General features: G+C 33.3%; 2 protein-coding genes across 2 annotated transcripts in view; one reads left to right on the top strand and one right to left on the bottom strand.

The window, feature by feature from the left end:
- The window catches only part of LOC131852172 (IDLSRF-like peptide), a 136,578-nt gene extending 127,669 nt beyond the window's left edge, over window positions 1-8,909 (top strand). Inside the window, exons 4-5 of the mRNA XM_059202813.1 lie at window positions 6,195-6,347; window positions 7,676-8,909. Of these exons, the coding sequence (XP_059058796.1) occupies window positions 6,195-6,347; window positions 7,676-7,869 (347 nt within the window). The 3' untranslated portion in view covers window positions 7,870-8,909. The remainder of the gene's footprint in view (window positions 1-6,194; window positions 6,348-7,675) is intronic.
- A 5,347-nt stretch (window positions 8,910-14,256) lies between these two features.
- LOC131852170 (lipase 3-like) lies at window positions 14,257-15,564 on the bottom strand. The gene is made up of 2 exons (XM_059202811.1): window positions 14,941-15,564; window positions 14,257-14,658 (listed from the first exon to the last, which is right to left on the bottom strand). The coding sequence occupies exons 1-2, from the start codon at window positions 15,562-15,564 to the stop codon at window positions 14,257-14,259; spliced, it is 1,026 nt and encodes a 341-aa protein (XP_059058794.1).
- Between the last annotated feature and the right edge of the window lie 3,079 nt (window positions 15,565-18,643).

Here is an 18,643-nt window from a genome sequence, read left to right as displayed (position 1 = left end):
ATTACTGATTGTGTTGATGAAGTGACTGAGATTTCTTTACTAATTGGTTCTGATGTTTTAGGTTCGCTGTACACTGGGCGATCAGAACATGTGAGTGATAATTTAGTGGCAATCGAGACGAAATTTGGTTGGGTAATTCAGGGACCCACTTCCTTTATGTATTCTATTTTTACTTCAGTACACGCTTGTTCATTTGATATTGATGACTTGTGGAAACTAGAATCCATAGGTATTAAAGATGAGGCGCAAGTAAAAAGTATTAGGAAACGCGAGGAAGAAGTCGAGAATTTCTTTCGAGAAACTATAGTCAGAAATGATGAGGATAGGTACGAAATTAAATTACCATGGAATGATACAGCTGATTTATTATCTCCTAATTATAATTTAGCTTTAAAACGTCTTCATTCAACTACCAATAAACTCAATAAATTAGGCTTATTGACAGCTTATGATGAAGTGTTTGGAGAATGGTTAGATAGTAATATAATTGAAGAAGTTGTAGATGATAATCCGCAAATTGGCCATTATTTACCTCATCAGGTCGTTGTTAAAGACTCTAGCCTTACCACGAGAATTCGTCCGGTATTCGATGCGTCTGCAATTACTAAAGAAGGTGTTTGTCTTAATGTTTGTCTCGAAAAAGGAAGTAATCTTATAGAATTAATACCCAAATTACTTATTCAATTTAGGAAGGGCGCTATAGGTATTACTGCCGATATAAAGAAGGCTTTCCTACAAATATCTATTCATCCAGATGACCGTAAATTTCTCAAATTTTTGTGGTGGAATAATCCCGGTAGCGCAGATAGAAAACTAAAAGTTTTTAGGCATCGTCGCGTAGTATTTGGTGTTACGACAAGCCCTTACCTCCTATCAGCTACAATACTGCACCATCTTGAGAAATACGAATGTGAAACGGCCAGTCTATTGAAGAATAGTTTTTATGTTGATAACAGCATTGTTAGTGTGAATAATGAAGTCGAAATGGAGAAATTTATCAACGAAGCTTTAAATATTATGAATGAAGGTAAGTTTGAGTTACGTTGCTGGGTGACTGGTCCTACTCTAGATATAAATCAAACAGACACTTCTGTGTTAGGAGTAACTTGGAATTCACAAACAGACGAATTGTATTGTAAAGTTCCATTTTTAAAACAAATTGATACAAAACTTACTAAACGAGTACTATTATCGATGGCTCAGAGCATTTTTGATCCAATCGGGTTTCTTTGTCCTACTACACTGATACCAAAATTGTTAATACAAAAGTGTTGGGAAAGGACAATGGACTGGGATAAGGAACTTACTCTCGAATTAGAAAAGTCTGCAAAAGAATGGCTCCAACAAGTATCATCAATTGAGAAATGTCGCATTCCACGAAGATTGAGCAAGTGTAAGGTAGGCAATACTTCTACGTTTGATTTAAACCAAGTTAAATCACCTAACCTTACTACTCGTTATATGTAGTTATATCGAAAAAATTAATACAGATCTACAACAAAGATTTCGGTCAGAATATTTATCTTTACTAGTACAAAAGAACACTAAAAACGAGAACAATCTTCAACCTGGAGATATCGTGCTTATAGGTTCAGATGATTTGAAGCGCGTTAACTGGCCTTTAGGTCTCATTTTAGAGATATGTTTAGGTGTTGATAATGTCGGTAGGGTAGCACGTGTTAAAACAGCAAAGGGTGAACGTGTTCGTGCACTGCAACGTTTATTTCCTTTAGAGTTATCGAGGTTAGAGAGTATTCAGTTTCCACAGTCATCAGGGTCAAATGATAAAGTCGCAGATCCCACTCTTGAGCCCGACAATCTTTTAACAAAGACAACACGTTCTGGTCGTCCTGTGAAACTGCCTCGACGTCTAAACCTGTGATTTATTTTTATTTTATTGTTGTTCTTTAGCATTGCGCACACGCAAGGTGGGGTGTATGTTATGAAACCTCTTTTTAGTTTAATTTTTATATTTAAAAAGTAATGTATTATAAAATTATTATTGCAAAAAAGTGACATTATATTTTTCTTTCGGAATTTCCTAAAATATTTTATTTCTATATATAAATCCATTCGTCCTATGTACCTGCTGTCCCAGAACCTATTATCATATATCATATATCACAACATCATCGAATTATCCAATCCATCACATCTAGTATACTAGAATGCGGCAAACGACAATTGTAGGTAGCACAGCACATACTTTTATTAGTACCTCTGTTTGGAGATGTTTAAGTATTACCAGCACCTAATTGGATTCTAATCATGCTACTTATTGTGTATATGAGGTCTTAGTGATTACCATATCCTAATACTCACGATTTTACACCACCATTTTCATCCAAATAACAATTAATCTCAATCAGTAGCAACTCAATTATTTAATCAATAATTGTGTCTATAACTCGAGTGGGTAGATTTTAAATTATATTGGAAGATTATCTTCATATTAATTATATGTATTATTTTTTTTAAAAGTAACTGCATAAATACTTCATTACACTTATATCACCAATAATTTCTATGAAACATTGTAGTGGTATACGCATACAGAAAAAAAAAGAAATTTTAAACACGTACAATTTCGCTCACAAACTTTCACTACGGTGGGCAAGGATAGACAGGCAATCGTACTGCTAAGGTTAACTCGGCCATAGGTAGTCTGCCTGCCTATCCCACTTCTGAGTTGAAAGGAGTTGATATAATTGAAACCCAAAATCATACTTTCCGTATAAAGTTTATTCTCCATACACGTATACAATCTCAGTACATAATGGATACCACTACAATGTTACATAAACTAAGCAATTAAGCCTATTTAACATAATAAATTAAGTAAAACTGACCTGCTTCCTTGGTTAGTGATGATCCTTTCTGTGATGTTATCCGACAATGTCTTCACACAACAACCGCTACTCGTTTTATGCCCCAATAATCCAATTATAGTTTAAAAATAACTATTATCTACAAAGTACGGTATGTGGGGTGCTAAGGTAACGCCATCTGTGTTACTAACAAGAGAAACTATTGCTACTTTACCAATGTACGCTTACAAATCGTAGTTCCAAAAATAACTATTATCTACAAAGTACGGTACGTGGGGCGCTAAGGTAGCGCCATCTATGTTACTAACAAGAGAAACTATTGCTACTTTACCAATGTACGCTTACAGTACGTACAGACACAAATTACATACACAAAAAGAAAAATATAAATAACTAGCTGACCCCGCGAACTCCGTTCCGCCTCAGAATTAAATAATATGTCATGGGTTTTTTGAAGTTTAGTAAAGCAATAAATTTCTGAACGCAGGATGCGTTTCACAAGTACGAACAGTTTGCATGGGAAAATAAAATAGTTGTTTTTATTATTTTCTATGCAATTTCTTCATATTTTATCACAGTTTAAACCATCCCTTGACTTCCACGCATATTTCAAGATTAAAATTAGGCAAATCGGTTCAGTCGTTCTCGAGTTTTAGCGAGACTAACGAACAATAATTCATTTATATATATACTACATGACCCGGTGAACTTTGTATCACTTACCTCTTAATTTAAACCATATGTATTTTGGACCCAGTAGCTTTATAAAGGCATCATCAGGTAGTCTAAGTATTGGCTAAAGTATAAAGTGGGGAGAAAGAGGGAGCAAATTACGCACACATATCCAGGATAATGTTCATGTCACATTATAGACACTTATGTTAACAAATGAGGTACCAGTCTATTTTTGATATATATGATCGATTACGCTACATTAATAAACGTAATAGTAGTATAGTAACCTGGCAACACTGACTGTCAGTGCCACTGTCACCGAACTATCCAAGAAAAAAGATTTGATATTTAAAAAAAATATACGTAAAAAAAACTGTCCCCAAGTATGGCACCACGTTTAGTAAGCTAGGTTAAGTAGTTTTTTTTATGTATATTATTTATCGCCCTAGGGGCCCAGTCACCCGGAGGTTGTTGCCCCCGGAGTAGATGCCGGGGCAAAGGAGTTCGCCCCGAGGCCCCAACCTTCACCTCCCTAGGGAGGTGCGGAAGGCCAGACAGTTCAGTGATATTTTCAAAACTATTTTTCAGAAGTTACAGTTAACTTTTAAAAAAATGCATTGTTACTTTTGTAAAAAGTGGATAGAAAGTAGTACCCTAGCTGACCCCGATAACTCCGTTCCGCCTCAGCATTAAACAATATGTCAAAGGTTTTTTGAAGTTTAATTACGCAATAAATTTCTGAACGCATCCTGTTTGACAGGTACGAACAGTTTGTATGGGAAAATGAAATTGTTGTTTTTAGTAGTTTCCATACAATTTCGTCATACGGAGCAGCCGTTTTCGAGTTTTAGCGGGACTAAAAAATGACATTGCATTTTTATATATGTATAAAATAATATTTGCAAAATGTTGCCAAATGATCGACATTTCCCCAATTGTTACAGTTTTGTTGGCACTATAATTTATTTCCGGATGATAAGAGAATGCTCCTTGTTCCAGGTTCACTGGAGCATCACGTCTGTGGAATCGATCAATTTCATTTTCTGTTGTGATCGATATGCCTGAACTCGTTCTATTCTATGCCTATCTTCTTCTTCATTGTAATTCACTCTAGAACGTAAATCTGCCATACCAATACGACTGTTATCATGTTCAGTCTCTTGCTGGTCATCAGTGCGGTTAGCGCGTGAGGTAGCTCGACTCACATTTGATTGACTTCGACGACCTATGTTAGGTTTTTTTCTTCTCGGCATTGTAAATAGTTATCATCTACTTCTTCCTTATCCCATTTATTTGGGGTCAGCGTAATATGTTTTTCTCTACCATTCATCCCTGTTGGCAGTCATCTCGTAATTTTCTCCCTTTCTTACCATATCATCTTTCACACAGTCCTTTTTCAGCCTTCCTCTGCCCTTAAAACCATCCAAAATCATATGTAACACCTTCCTTAAAATATTATCTTCATTCCTATACATTACATGCCCATACCACGACAGACGATTACTCTTAAACCTCTCCACCATCGGCGCCATTGTAAAAAGTATCTAATGATAATGTTGAAACTAACGGCCGCACTCAGAGACGTTCCTTAAATTATAGCTAATGAATGATAAGTTAAGTATAATTAAATCTGTCAATGCGCCGTTCATCCCAGAGTCAAAATTTAATTATTCATACTCACAAACTTTCGCATTTATAATATTAGTAAGATTTTGTATAACTTTAAAGGAGGTTCGCTTCTGCCTGGTTTTTTTTTTGTTTTCATTTATGTAAATTCTATATTCTAAAATTAATCACCTCTAAAACAAATACAATAACAATAATTACATTTTGTATATTAATTTAACCGATACATTGTCGTATTGTTTGATGAATTTTGTAATATACAGATATGTATGAATTGTAGATTTAATAAGCTCTAACAAGGTCTTAAATATTTATTTTCCTTTGATAGTACAGATGTGTCAAAAGTATTATATTAAAATTCTAATTTATGTTGTATATCTTGTTACTGAGCACACTGTTACCTACAAATATGAAAGTGAGACTATCTGTACGTTTGTTGCCTTTTGTACTAAATAGCTAAACGGATAATAATAAAACTTGTAAAGATCATGAGAACGAACATAGCCCCATCTTTTTTCGAAAAAAGCAGACGATGTCTCGGGTATACCTTGTTTGCGTTCGCAAATATCCTTATAATGTATTTTAAAAATAAAATTATTTAATTCGAAAATAGAACGTCACTCATAGATCATCGATATTGTTTTGTTATGATTTTATATACAGACTTCTTCTCGAAGATTCCGCAACTTCACAAATTTTAAATAATATCTAGTGCACAAAACGATTCTATATTTTTTTGTTTTATTCTTGTACTAATGACCCGTCCCGGCTTCGAACAGATGCATTAGAAGTCTTTGAATTTCTCGGCTTGTTCTATACAACACGCATGTATTATATAAACCTTCTTGAATCACTCTATCTATTGCTAAAAACTGCATTAAAATCTGTTGCGTAATTTAAAAGATATAAGCGAACAGGCAGCGGCGTCGACTTTGTTTTATACTATGTTAAGATTACAAACACAGCAATATTCTTCCTATAAACGCTGTAATTATTATGTATCCATATTTATAATTTCATAAAATGCAGTACATCAATTAACCACAAGTAATTTTACTTTTCTAGCAAAACGACCACCTGTAGAAGAGACCGCATCATTCCTACAATCGCTATTGGCATCCCACGGACCTAATTATTTGGAGAAACTGTTTGGCAGCAAGGCAAGAGATGCATTGGAGCCGCTAGGTGGTGTTGAAAAGGTCGCCATTGCTCTCTCAGGTAATTTCACTTGTGGTAATCGCAATCTATCTTACATTCCACCTGAGGTTGTGACCGTCGCTTATAGACATGAACAGTATCACGTACATCACGTTATTATGTGATGTCTGTAGTACTCCTTATGCTCACCACTTCGGAGGATTAAAATATTACGCCTCGATAGCCTGCTGATTTTACTGCGATTTCTCCCTTTGAAAGCCTACAAAGCAAGCTACTTGGCAGCTCAATTAAAAAATAAAATGTTAATAATCACCAAGAACATTTCACACAGCTCCATCTAGACCCGAGCTAAACCAAACCCTGTGTTAAGGGTACTACACAACTTAAATAAATATTTACAAAATATTTTTTTATAAATACATACATAAAATAAATAACTAACATCCAGATCCATAGAAAAACAATAATACTCATTAATACAAATGTTTGTGCCGTGGTAAGGCTGTATAGTTAATAATTGTCTTGTTGCTTTCGTGGCTCTGCTTAGCTTGGGACTAGATGACGCTGTGTAAATTGTCCAGGGTTATTATTATACTATTATTAAATAACTCATATAAGTTATATACATTTTCTTGACGAATTAAACTTCTAATTTCAATTTCGGCACATTTCATTCTTGTGTTACTGAGCATATTTATAAGTTGTTTAATTTATTATTATTTACATTACAAAATACCTACAGATACAGTATAAAAACAAATAATACTTCTGATTTAGTAAAAAAATTCTAGTTTAGAAAAAAATACTATTAATATCACAGATCAGCTTGCTTCTCTGATTTGTGAATTTTAAGTAGATATGCGTCGTTCCTTTTTACCGTATCTGTGAATTTGCTGCGTCAATTCTTACAGGAAATGTAATTTTATGTGCATAACGAAAATTATTGAAACAATATATATGAATTATAGTAAAATGTGTGCTTTTAAATATCTTTTAATGCTACTGGAATAGCAAAAAAGCTGAGGGACTATCTGATTGTGATACAAGGATACATGAATATCTCTAGAGACATCAAGTAATCATGTGAGGCCCCTTATACCAGTCATGCCTTATCCTAAAATTCAACCAAAACTCGTCTACCCGATGTGGTACTCATAACCACAGAAAATATAATATTACATATAGATATTTACAAAAAAATCGATTTTTGTGACCTTTCACCTTGAAATTTAATAGTTGCGTACCATACGCCTACCATATTATTATGTAGGTTTTGAGACAACTTTTAGGGTGTCAATATACAAGTATTTACAGACTTACAGCTGGGTATCTCGAATTCCGAGGTGAACTTACTGTAATGACTGGACTACAATAGGTTATTTTTTCAGAATCCCAGACAATCGAGGACTTTGGGGCAGCGCTTCACCTAATGCGGTCAGACCTGGAACACCTCCGCTCCGTATTTATGGCAGTTGAGAACGGGGACCTCGGCATGCTCAAATCTCTCGGCATCAAGGACTCCGAGCTGGGCGATGTCAAATTCTTCCTGGAGAAACTAGTTAACACCGGTTTTCTCGACTGAATAGCACCGGAGTCTGCCTCTGAATACTACCACGTCGTCCAATTTGCCCCCCTAAACCCCTCCTTCTACAGCTACCTTCCTTATGATTCCGTGAAGTACAGAAGAAAGTAAAGCTTCTATCATTTCCATAATCCTGTGCGAATGTTGATTATATGTGTCCGTGTTAAATTCATATAGAAATGTCGGAAGAACTGTTAGTGATCAGAAGCGACTTCTGCAACCGGCCACGTAGACTCGGTCTGATTCTAACAGTGTTTTCCCGCGCATTGCTTCGTAGAATGAGATAAACAAGAATATTGATTTTCTAATTGCCTTAGACTAGGTATATTTTTGTATAGATAATTGCATCGTTAATTAAAGAAACGTTTCAACGTTTTCTCAAGTATTAAGTATTTAATTAGACAATAGGTTATGTCGGGGACTTCTCGCGTCATCGTTATTCAATATGCGTGTTGCAACAATATTTCAAGAGAGTCGGAAAGACTTAGAGCATCGCGGCTCCTGCAAATATGGTTTGGTAGATAAATCTACTGCATACTTGACTGACGAGCCTGGCTATAACCTATTGGTTGTCATATGGGTGTGATTGTATAGAATGTCGCCCCTTTGGTGATATCTTCTCCCTATATTGTCTATGAGTCAGAGGCGACTCCGTAGCAAACGAACGTCCATTCTAAGCGAGATATAAAGCTAAAAGTCGGTTAATTTCGTTCGTGTGAAATTCCTTAGATTATAAATTATTAAGAATCGTTGAAAGAATGTATGCGCTTTATATCTGGCTTTTTGAAAAATCCAGAATAGGACCATGGATTACATATCATTGTAAACTTAGACGTAGGATAAATTACATATCATAGATTATAATCAGTAGTGAATAAAGTATATTTATTTTAATATGATGGGTATTGTAGTGTTTATGAAACATTTTATAGATCCCTTTTAGTAGGTGTTTTGTCATTGAATTATAGTTATTTGAAGCATATAACGGTGCTGCACATCCCAAACATATCAGAATTATGTGATTGATAAATGTTAGATTACTGTGTGTTTATTTTATTATTATTATCATAGGAAATACGTATCTTTAATGTAGTTGCAGAATTAGGTAGCAATTTTATCTTCGTCACAAAATATATTACGACTATTGTCAATTAGTGTTGTATATCCTTATGTCAGTATCATAATCACTGTATTCTTTTCAATAGGTACATGTATTATTCTTCTTCGGTGTTATCTATAATAAAACTTTTGTCAAATGCGGGCTAAGAAGACAACGAATTACAATGTAACGTGTTAAAATTTTATCAAAGTAATAATACGTGATGTGATATTCGATATCATTGGTATTTTATAAAAAACGGTCCATCAGTAAGGAATTTGGCAAAATATTAGAATCAGTGTTGCCATTACGGGCACTCAATTAACAAATATATAGATAAACCATTTGAAACTAAATAATAAAAAACTTTAATTCATATTACTTTTATAATAAAATATTAACAAATTGTGTAATATTCTACTATACTCTGTATGCTACAAGTTTAATTTATTACTTTTAAAAGCAGATTTCAAAAGTAGACGGTTATATCTATCCTCAAAGGACTACGTTGGCAACACTGATCAGTAAATATTTTAAAATAAGGATCGTTATAGGTGGTAAAGAATAGCAAGCTTGTGATGGGATGGATATTACAAACATTATGAGTTATTCAAGATTGCAGCCTGTATTTGTCAGAAGTTGGGTGAACCAATGCAATTTAATAAATTAATGAGTGATTTTCTATCGCTATGTCCTCAAGTCGATGACATGCACACCCATAGTTTCTCTATTTGATAAAGCATCGATCCTATTACTAGCATTTCGTGTATTTACTATTTTACCTACATGTAGATAGTGTGTAAGCAAGTTTATAGCTATCAATAGTGTAATATTAGTTTGTATATTAACTTGCGTCAGATATAGAGCTACAAATTAACTAAATGTCTACAAAAAATGTTCTTTGAACTCTAATAGTTGATATTATGTGTTTTGACTAAGTATATAAATGGCTTATTGTTCTTAATTAACAAATCAATAAATGAATCATCTTGAATTTTTGTTTCACTTGAATGTCTCGCCGTCTATCGTTGTTGTCATAAAATGGGTACAGTTTGCCACTTATATTTATAAAAATAATAACTGATCTAGCCTATGTATATGGACTGACACCCTGAATAGATTTGCGCAATTCTAATCTTGGTTAATTTTAACTTTTCGATCTTCTGTACAATCTGCCAAACATTCTTGATAATATAGCTGAAGCTGATGAGTGATAGGTATTGAGGGTTATATAATAGAATGTTACAAAAAAAATTATCACGATTATGAACACATAAGAACAGCTATGTGATAAGGTACCCTAAAATATTATAGCCCCCATTTTATACGACTTAATCTGTTCGTAATTAATTTAATGTAAACATTTATGTAATAATTATATCCAACATATTGCTCCTAACAAAACCTTAAATTTACATACATATAACGTTTAAAATAAAAGAATGATAAGAATGATACGATATTACTTATTTCTACAAACGCACTTATTTTGGCTAAAATTATATACGCATATTTATATACCAATATCTTACAATAAGCCACTGTCTATACCTCTGTGCCAATAATATGATAAATCGTATTCCTCTCAGGGATAATAGTTTCTAAAAGGCTCGTCTTGTTATCTTTCACATTATTTATTAGACTGGACATAGGCCTCTTCCAAGGCACGCCATTGGACACGATCTTCAGCCCTTCTCATTCAGTTACTACCCACAACCCTACGTATGTTGTCGCTCCACATAGCTCCGGGGCGTTCTACACTAAATTTGCCAATTCGCAGTATCCACTCTAGAACACGTCTACTCCAGCGAACATCGGTTCTGCGAGAGATATGACCAGCCCACTGCCACTTCAACTCAGATATGTAGAGCTATGTCGGTGAATTTCTTCGATTCGAATTTTATCCCTCAGAGAAACTCCAAGCATAGCTCTTTCTATAGCTCGTTGAGCGACTTTGAGTTGGTGGACTAGTCGCATCGCCAATGTCCACGTTTCGGCACCATAACTCATAGCGGGTAAGACACACTGATTGCATACCTTTTTTTTAAAGGATTTTGTTTTTGTGGAAAACAAAATTTTATTAGACATTAAAGTTCGGTACATAAAACTATACAATAAAAATCTTAATAGTAAAAAATACAATATATGAACTATGTATAAAAGTATGTAGCCATTACATCAGCAACAGCTCCCTTGGGCCAAAATTTAATAAATTTTCAACTTGTTGTGATTGAGACCTGTGCTGTGCTACAAACAGTTCATACGAATACGAGTCCAAAATATGTGTAGGATTGGATATTATACTTAGCAAAATAACTCCACATTTCTTAATCAGCAACTGCGGCCTACCGCATGGGGGTAAAACTTTATTCTGTGTTTTGCGCATTTTTCCATCACTTTTTAATACAGAAAAATAAGACAAGACTATATTATTCATCCTTACTATCCTTACTTCCTTACTAATATTATAAATGCGAAAGTAACTCTGTCTGTCTGTCTGTCTCGCTTTCACGCCAAAGCTACTGAGCCGATTTAAATATAATTTAGTACGCAGATAGTCTAGACGCCGAGGAAGGACATAGGCTACTTTTTAATGCGAAAAAAGGGTTGAAAGGGGATCAAAATGGAAATACAAGGTTATCTTTATGCGGTTGAATACATCGCACACTTATTCGTCATCTTTTCATTTCACTAGCTAACAACCAATCAACACAACACGTGCGTTTGCGCCATTCGCCATCTTTTCATTTCACTAGCTAACAACCAATCAACACATCGCATGCGTTTGCGCCAGTAAGGTATCCATCACAGAGAACAAAACCACAGATAACATAATGTAAAACGAAAGATCTTGCCGGAAACATGACGTTGACGTTTAGCGAAAATATTGTTTTTTGACAGTTTTTTATCATAAAATCGTATATCATGTGTATGTGTTTTTTCTTTAAACCTGAAATTGGCCGATTGCGAGACAAATTTGGCAATTTTTTTATTAATTTGTTTTATTTTAGCTCAACTTAAAGTTTTACAATATAAATTACAAAGTCAATGTCCAATGTCAAATAATAATAAATGTCAAATGTTGTTTCTCTGTTCTGACGAACTTATTAAAAAAAAACTTAATAACAATCACAATTTCTTCACATTTTATTATTTACATTTTTTAAATAATGTTGTAGTGTGGCACTATCCGAAATTAAATTATTTACCCATTTTTGTAGGTTATACAGACATAATGTGTGGGTGTTTATTTAAAAAGCATTAACACAAAATTAATAAAGCATAGGTATTCATAAATATATGGTTGTTGTATCAAAATAGAATTTTCTTATTTTGCACTAAAATAAAAACTAACTGCCTTTTTTATAAAATAAATGACCTTTTCATTGTGTCATATATTATGAAACTATTTAAATTATTTAGCTGATTGTAAGAAACAAAATGTTGGATTGTAGATTAATACTGTAAAATTACTATTTGTACGGAAACGACAAAAATATAAATTTTTTTTTGCTGCGACAAAAATCCTTACTAATATTATAAATGCGAAAGTAACTGTCTGTCTGTCTGTCTGTCTCGCTTTCACGCCAAAACTACTGAACCGATTTGAATGAAATTTGGTATACAGATAGTCTAGACTAGACCCTGAGAACGGACTACCAAAAGGCTACTTTTTAATGCGAAAAAAGGGTTGTAAGGGGTTAAAAGGGGGGATGAAAGATTGTATGGAAGAATCGTCATTTTTGAAGCTAGAAGCTTGAAACTAATTTTTGAGGCTGTTGATTAAATATAAATAAAAATGACATTCAATGTTTGTAAAAAATTACCCTTAAGGGGGCAAAATAAAATATGGGATGCAAGTTTTTATGTAAAATCGTCATTTTTGAAGCTAGAAGCTTGAAACTTAGTTTTGACTGTTGATTAAATATAAATAAATATGACATTCATTGTTTGTAAAAAAATTACCCTTAAGGGGGTAAAATAAAATAGGGGATGATAGGTATTATGTAAATTCGTAATTTTTGAAACTGAAACGATGAAACTATTTTCATTGGTTATTTTGGGGTAGATTTTTAAATACCCCACCAATGTTATAATTGTGAAAGTAACTCTGTTTGTCTTTCTGTCAGTCTTACGCTCCAAAACAAGATAAAAATTTAAATGAAATTTGGTACACAGTTAGTTTACACCCGGACATAGAATATAGTGTACTTTTGAATGTGAAAAAAGGATTGTAAGAGGGTTGCAATGGTACGCTGTATGGAAGAATCGTCATTTTTTAAAACTAGAGGCTGTTGTTTAAATATCAATAAATATGACATTCAATGTTTGTAAAATTGGGGGGTAGGGGGTGGGTGGTAGTAAAATGAAATAGGGAAGGAAAGTTATTGTGGAAATTTGCTGTTTGTGTGGTTGTGGAAGCTAGAACGATTAAACTTTTTTCTTTGTCTTTTTAGAGTTAGTTTATTAAATACCTTACTGATATTATACATGTGAAATTAACTTTGTCTGTCTGTTTGTCTCGCTTACACGCCAAAAATACTGAACCGATTTAAATTTAAATTTGAAACAGACATAGATAGACTAGATCCTGAGAAAGGACATAGGTTACTTTTTGTGTGAATGTGAAAAAGGGTTGCAAGAGGATTGAAAGGGTAGATCCAAGGTTATATAGATGTATCGTCATGTTTAAAGCTAGGAGCTTGAAATTTATTTTTTAGCCTATTGATTAAATATTTATTTTAATTTTTTATCATTTTTGAAGCTAAAACGATGAAACTTATTTATTTGACTTATATTGTGTTAATTGAGTTAAATATTTTTTCATTATTTACGCGGACGAAGTCGCGGGTACAGCTAGTATATATAATACATGTATACTCGTGCGAAGTCGAGGCGGGTAGCTGGTATAAAGATATAAAAAAGATAAGCTTAGCCTAGTTTATCTTTTTTCACAAGACATTGAAAGAATCTTAAATCACATTTTCGTACAAACATCAGTACACAATGCAGGTAAATAGGAAATAAATAAACGTAAATTTGTTGTAAATTATAAATCTAACCAACAAATCATTCACGTTTACATAATTACAAATATTTTTATGTGACGAATAAATAAACTTGACATGGACTAATAAATTATTCAATAAAATTAAATAAAAATATATGTATCTGAATAAATAACTGCACTTTTTGATTTAGTCATAATAGGTAGACGTACAGATTCGTTATAATATTTATCACAAAGAAGTCGTAAAAGATAAAGAAAATAGATGGTCATTTGCTTACTAATACTCTTCGATTACGTTTAAAACATCTATGTAAAGCAATTCCTTTACGTCCCTAGCAAATAAATAATCCACGTGTGACCAGCTACCATATGGAACGGTAATAAATTTGTATATGTTTGGTAATCTTCTTTTCAATCTATTCACATCTTCGATAGCATTAAACCAATCGTTGAGACCGAAGAATATGGCCAATGGCGATGTAATTTTTTCAATATTATAATCTGGAGGTGTCACAGATCCATACTGCGCAAGATTTTTCAATCCGTAATCAAATTGTCTAAATTTATTCGAATTTATTAACTGTGCATAATGTACTAATTGTTTTGTCGATACACCTGCGGGCGTATGACCAAATATTACAGGTAAAGCAGTAGCATTTATCTGACTGAAATCTGGACCGAGTAAGAGAAAAATAAGGTTGTCGCACACTATCGTAGCTGTCGCAGGAGTCCCACAAAACGTGTCCGTTAAATAATTCAGTAACTCATTTCTTGGTACAAATTCATATAAACCAAGTAATTTTAAATTTGCCCATAGAAATAGATCTATGGAACTAAAGATTCTTAAAAGTGGACTTTTGCAATGACCTAAATATGACACTGCTGCCAGTGCCACCATTATTTTAATTTTTTTATTGTATTCTGGCTTCTCCGAACACAACACGAAGTAGGATGTCGTACCTTGTGAATGTCCGATATATATCAGTTGGTCCTGCTTAGTTGCATTTAAAATATAGTCGATCATAGCCGGCAGATCGTAGCGGCCAATCTCATCCCAGCTGAAATCCCAGAATTCTGCGCAGGACGGCGACAGACTAATATGACTTCTGGAATGTTTATTACCGCGAGCATTGCCCAGCCACACGTCATAACCAGCATCAGCAAGTAGATAAGCAAGTCCACTGTCAGGTCCGATTGTTATGAAGTCATCAGAATTACTAAACAATCCGTGCATGACAAAGACCGCGGGTCCGTCGTTTGGTATCCGGAACATTGTTAGGAGATAACCGTCGCTGGTCAACACCTGGTGTTGTTCTACAGGATACTTATATTTAGTTAGTAACTGCGTTATGTTCAGATGTATATCTTCGTTATCTCTTTTGGACTGGAACTCGTTGTAAACGGATTCAATTCCTGTTACATTGAAAAACTTGTTCAGTGCTCCGCCGTTCGCATAATCTTTAATATCATTAAATATATCACTAGGAACATTAGCATTATTCTTGTCAAATAAAGTACATTTTTCACCGCAGGTTATTTTCAGTATCCCACATAATATAACTAATATAACTCTTCTAGTTATCATTATTGAAAAAAGAACTGTCTTATAATTTTTATACAGACTATAAAAGCAGAAGAAAGTACGACTAATTATTCTCTCTCATTAATATATATTTTACTTTATTTGCTCTTAATTTACTTATGCATACATATCAAAAGAATTCTTGTACCAATACATTGTTCTTAACAAAAGGTTTTTAAAGTGTGTGTCTATGACGATTATAATAAAAGAATTATACATATAGATTTATCTCTGTGACAAATGTACTTATTTTCACTATAATTGCCTACATATATTTTAATATATATAGCCTCACTGACTAGGTTTATTTCCCGGGCTTACACCCGACTATTATATTAATATATACATATACATACATACATAAACGCGTCTATTCATGTGCCTACATGTCTCTGGGTATATTTGAATGACGTGTCAGGGGGCGAGCCTACCATCGTCTTTCGGATTTTATCTCCTTCGCCAGAGAATCAGTCAGATTTTTAAATTGACACACAAAATATTTTTTTTGCTGCAGTCATATTTGAACACGGCCTTACGTGTATGTAGAACTGAAACCATGACGCTCTCTTAAACTATCTTATATATAAAATGCTGTCACAATGATAGTTGCCGTACTTTATGGTCAAAATTTATCTTTTCATATTATAAAAATACTATACATTTAAAAAAATACATAGGTACCTACAACCCTAAATTTTCAGCCATCTATCACCAACCTCTATTTATTAGTAGCGATTTTAATTTATATCGCAAATAAAGGGATCCATTAGTTCTTTTATAAAATTTCACATAAAACAAAAATTACACAAATATTCTTAGTTGTATGTTGTGTTGTTTGTAAATAAAATATAAAATATGTAAATAAAACAAAAATATTTACAAAAAAAATATCATTTTAAAAATATGCCGCTCGATTGCATACATTACACATTTTCGGACATTGTAAGCTAGCGATCTGAACAACCCCTTATATCCGATGATCACGGTTCAATCACACGACATAAACATTTGCATTCAAGAATATGAATGTTTGTCTGGTATATTCTTTGTACCTATAGATATTATACTAGCTGACCTGCGTGAATTCGTCTGCATTACACTTAGATATATCGCTATACATATATCGCCTAATTTACATAATATCTTTTTAAAGTATAACCATACATATTTATAAATTTTCGCGGTTATAATATTATTAAAATTAAGATTGTAGCGCGGTGATTATCACCTCACCTCTGCGAGTATTATGAGGTATCGCTACATGATATAAATTATTTTTTTGTAGTACCTATGTAGATAGTAAGTATACCGGTAAAATAATTGTATTATTTATTGTACGTAAGTAAGTTTATTATATAGTGTACATATTAGTAAAGCCTACATTCGATACGCAGTCTGGACGTAGACTGATTCTATATTTAAATTAAATCTGTGTTAGTTTACGCATAAACAAATGGAAGGGTCTCAATTGTTGGCAGAAATATTATAAACGTAGGCACAAGATTATACATCTCTAAATTAGACGACTAAAGCAGAAACGTGTACACAGCATAAGTATCTATTTATTTCGACAATTTTTCTATAACGTCAAAAGAGTTTAATATCTACTTTTTTTTCTTTTCCTTTAATGAACATTCACAATTTGTATATCACCTTATCAAACAGTTATATTTATTTAAGTGATCTCATAACCGTGCGTATATTTGTCTATGTATATCTGTTTCTATAGCATTATTCAAAATCGGAAGTATACTCAAAGAATATTGTAATCCCACCCCAACTTGTAATTCTAATGAACAGTCTGTCTTGGTGTATGGTGCAGCTCGCTTGCAGGCTAGTACTGAAGATGTGACATTCTGTATTAATAATATCATATATTAATTAAATAGAGATTGTTCTATAATTAATTATTCATTTATTTAATTCAGGGTACTAATGACCCATATTATAAATATCTTACAGACTAATATACATATAAATTCTATTAAAATTAATAAAAAAAATATATAAATTGTCTGTTTGTTTACGGTACTGATGGCTATCTGCTACGGTAGCGCTGATATACCACACCCATCGGCCAGCAGCCCACCTTCATGAAGTTGGTCAGCATGTTGGTGGGAACTCGAGCTACAAATGCCTTAAAACTCGCGTTATGAATCGATTGCAACTGCGTTACCCACAATCTCAGGTTACTTTTGGTCGGTATGTAATTGACAATGTCCTGCACCAAATTCAATATCCTAATATTCCGAGCCTTGGCCTATTGATAACCTTATTGTTTTTGATTAATTGACTAGAAGGGTAAAATGGTCCGAGAAAATTAATCGATTGTAAATTAAACTTTTTTTTTTAAATAATAAAACCAATGAGTAAAATCTATTTTTTTAATTAATAATGATCTAATATTCATAAATAGCAGCATCGGCGAATATGGGTGCACGTGATAATAACTTACTCATAGGTTTAATTAATGAATACGTACTTGCATTTCTATTATGTGAAACTACACCGAGTGTTTTATACTGAGGGGACATCACTAGTAATGGTGTACATTAGAATAACGTCGGTTATTGTGTGTAATGTCGAACAAAACAGTGATTCTTTGTAATATTCAGTACTTAAATAATAGATAGAACAGAATAGGTATACTATTGGCCACTGAAACATTCTAAACCCAAGTTTTAATAATTATGTATTATTCTGGTAATGCAGAATAGCCTCAGTCGATAGATTAGACTTATCATAAATATCTGTAATACATAAATATTCTGTGATATTTTATATTTGTTTGATGAGTCAGTCATGCTCTTTTGAATGTCTAGACAGGCGGTCGCGTGGTGGAACAGGTCATTGGGCTGCTTAAAACATGCTTGAGCGCAGTGATGGCAGCGAGTGGCTGACTCACCGCACCGTTATACTCATAAACGGTTGCTGCTTATAGGGACTATGATTGATGTATTTAAAAAAAAATTAATTAAATCACACCGAACAATCTATTACATAAACTAATAAAATAATAAGATTATTATTATTATATGTATAGAAATATAAAAGAAACATAATTCCAGTAATATGCAGAGGG

Source organism: Achroia grisella, unplaced genomic scaffold, assembly GCF_030625045.1.
Source record: "Achroia grisella isolate CSIRO2021 unplaced genomic scaffold, CSIRO_AGI_Agris_v1 utg840, whole genome shotgun sequence".
Classification (NCBI taxonomy): domain Eukaryota; kingdom Metazoa; phylum Arthropoda; class Insecta; order Lepidoptera; family Pyralidae; genus Achroia; species Achroia grisella.
Note: the sequence above shows the minus strand (reverse complement) of the source record. Positions and strands in the feature narration are given on the sequence as shown.

Bases quoted from the DNA above. Each gene is read 5' to 3' on its own strand.
- LOC131852170 (XM_059202811.1), bottom strand. From the start codon at position 15,564: ATGATAACTAGAAGAGTTATATTAGTTATATTATGTGGGATACTGAAA. The intron at 14,659-14,940 runs GGTACGACATCC...TTTCTCTTACTC, and splicing joins TATATATCGGACATTCACAA to GGTCCAGATTTCAGTCAGAT.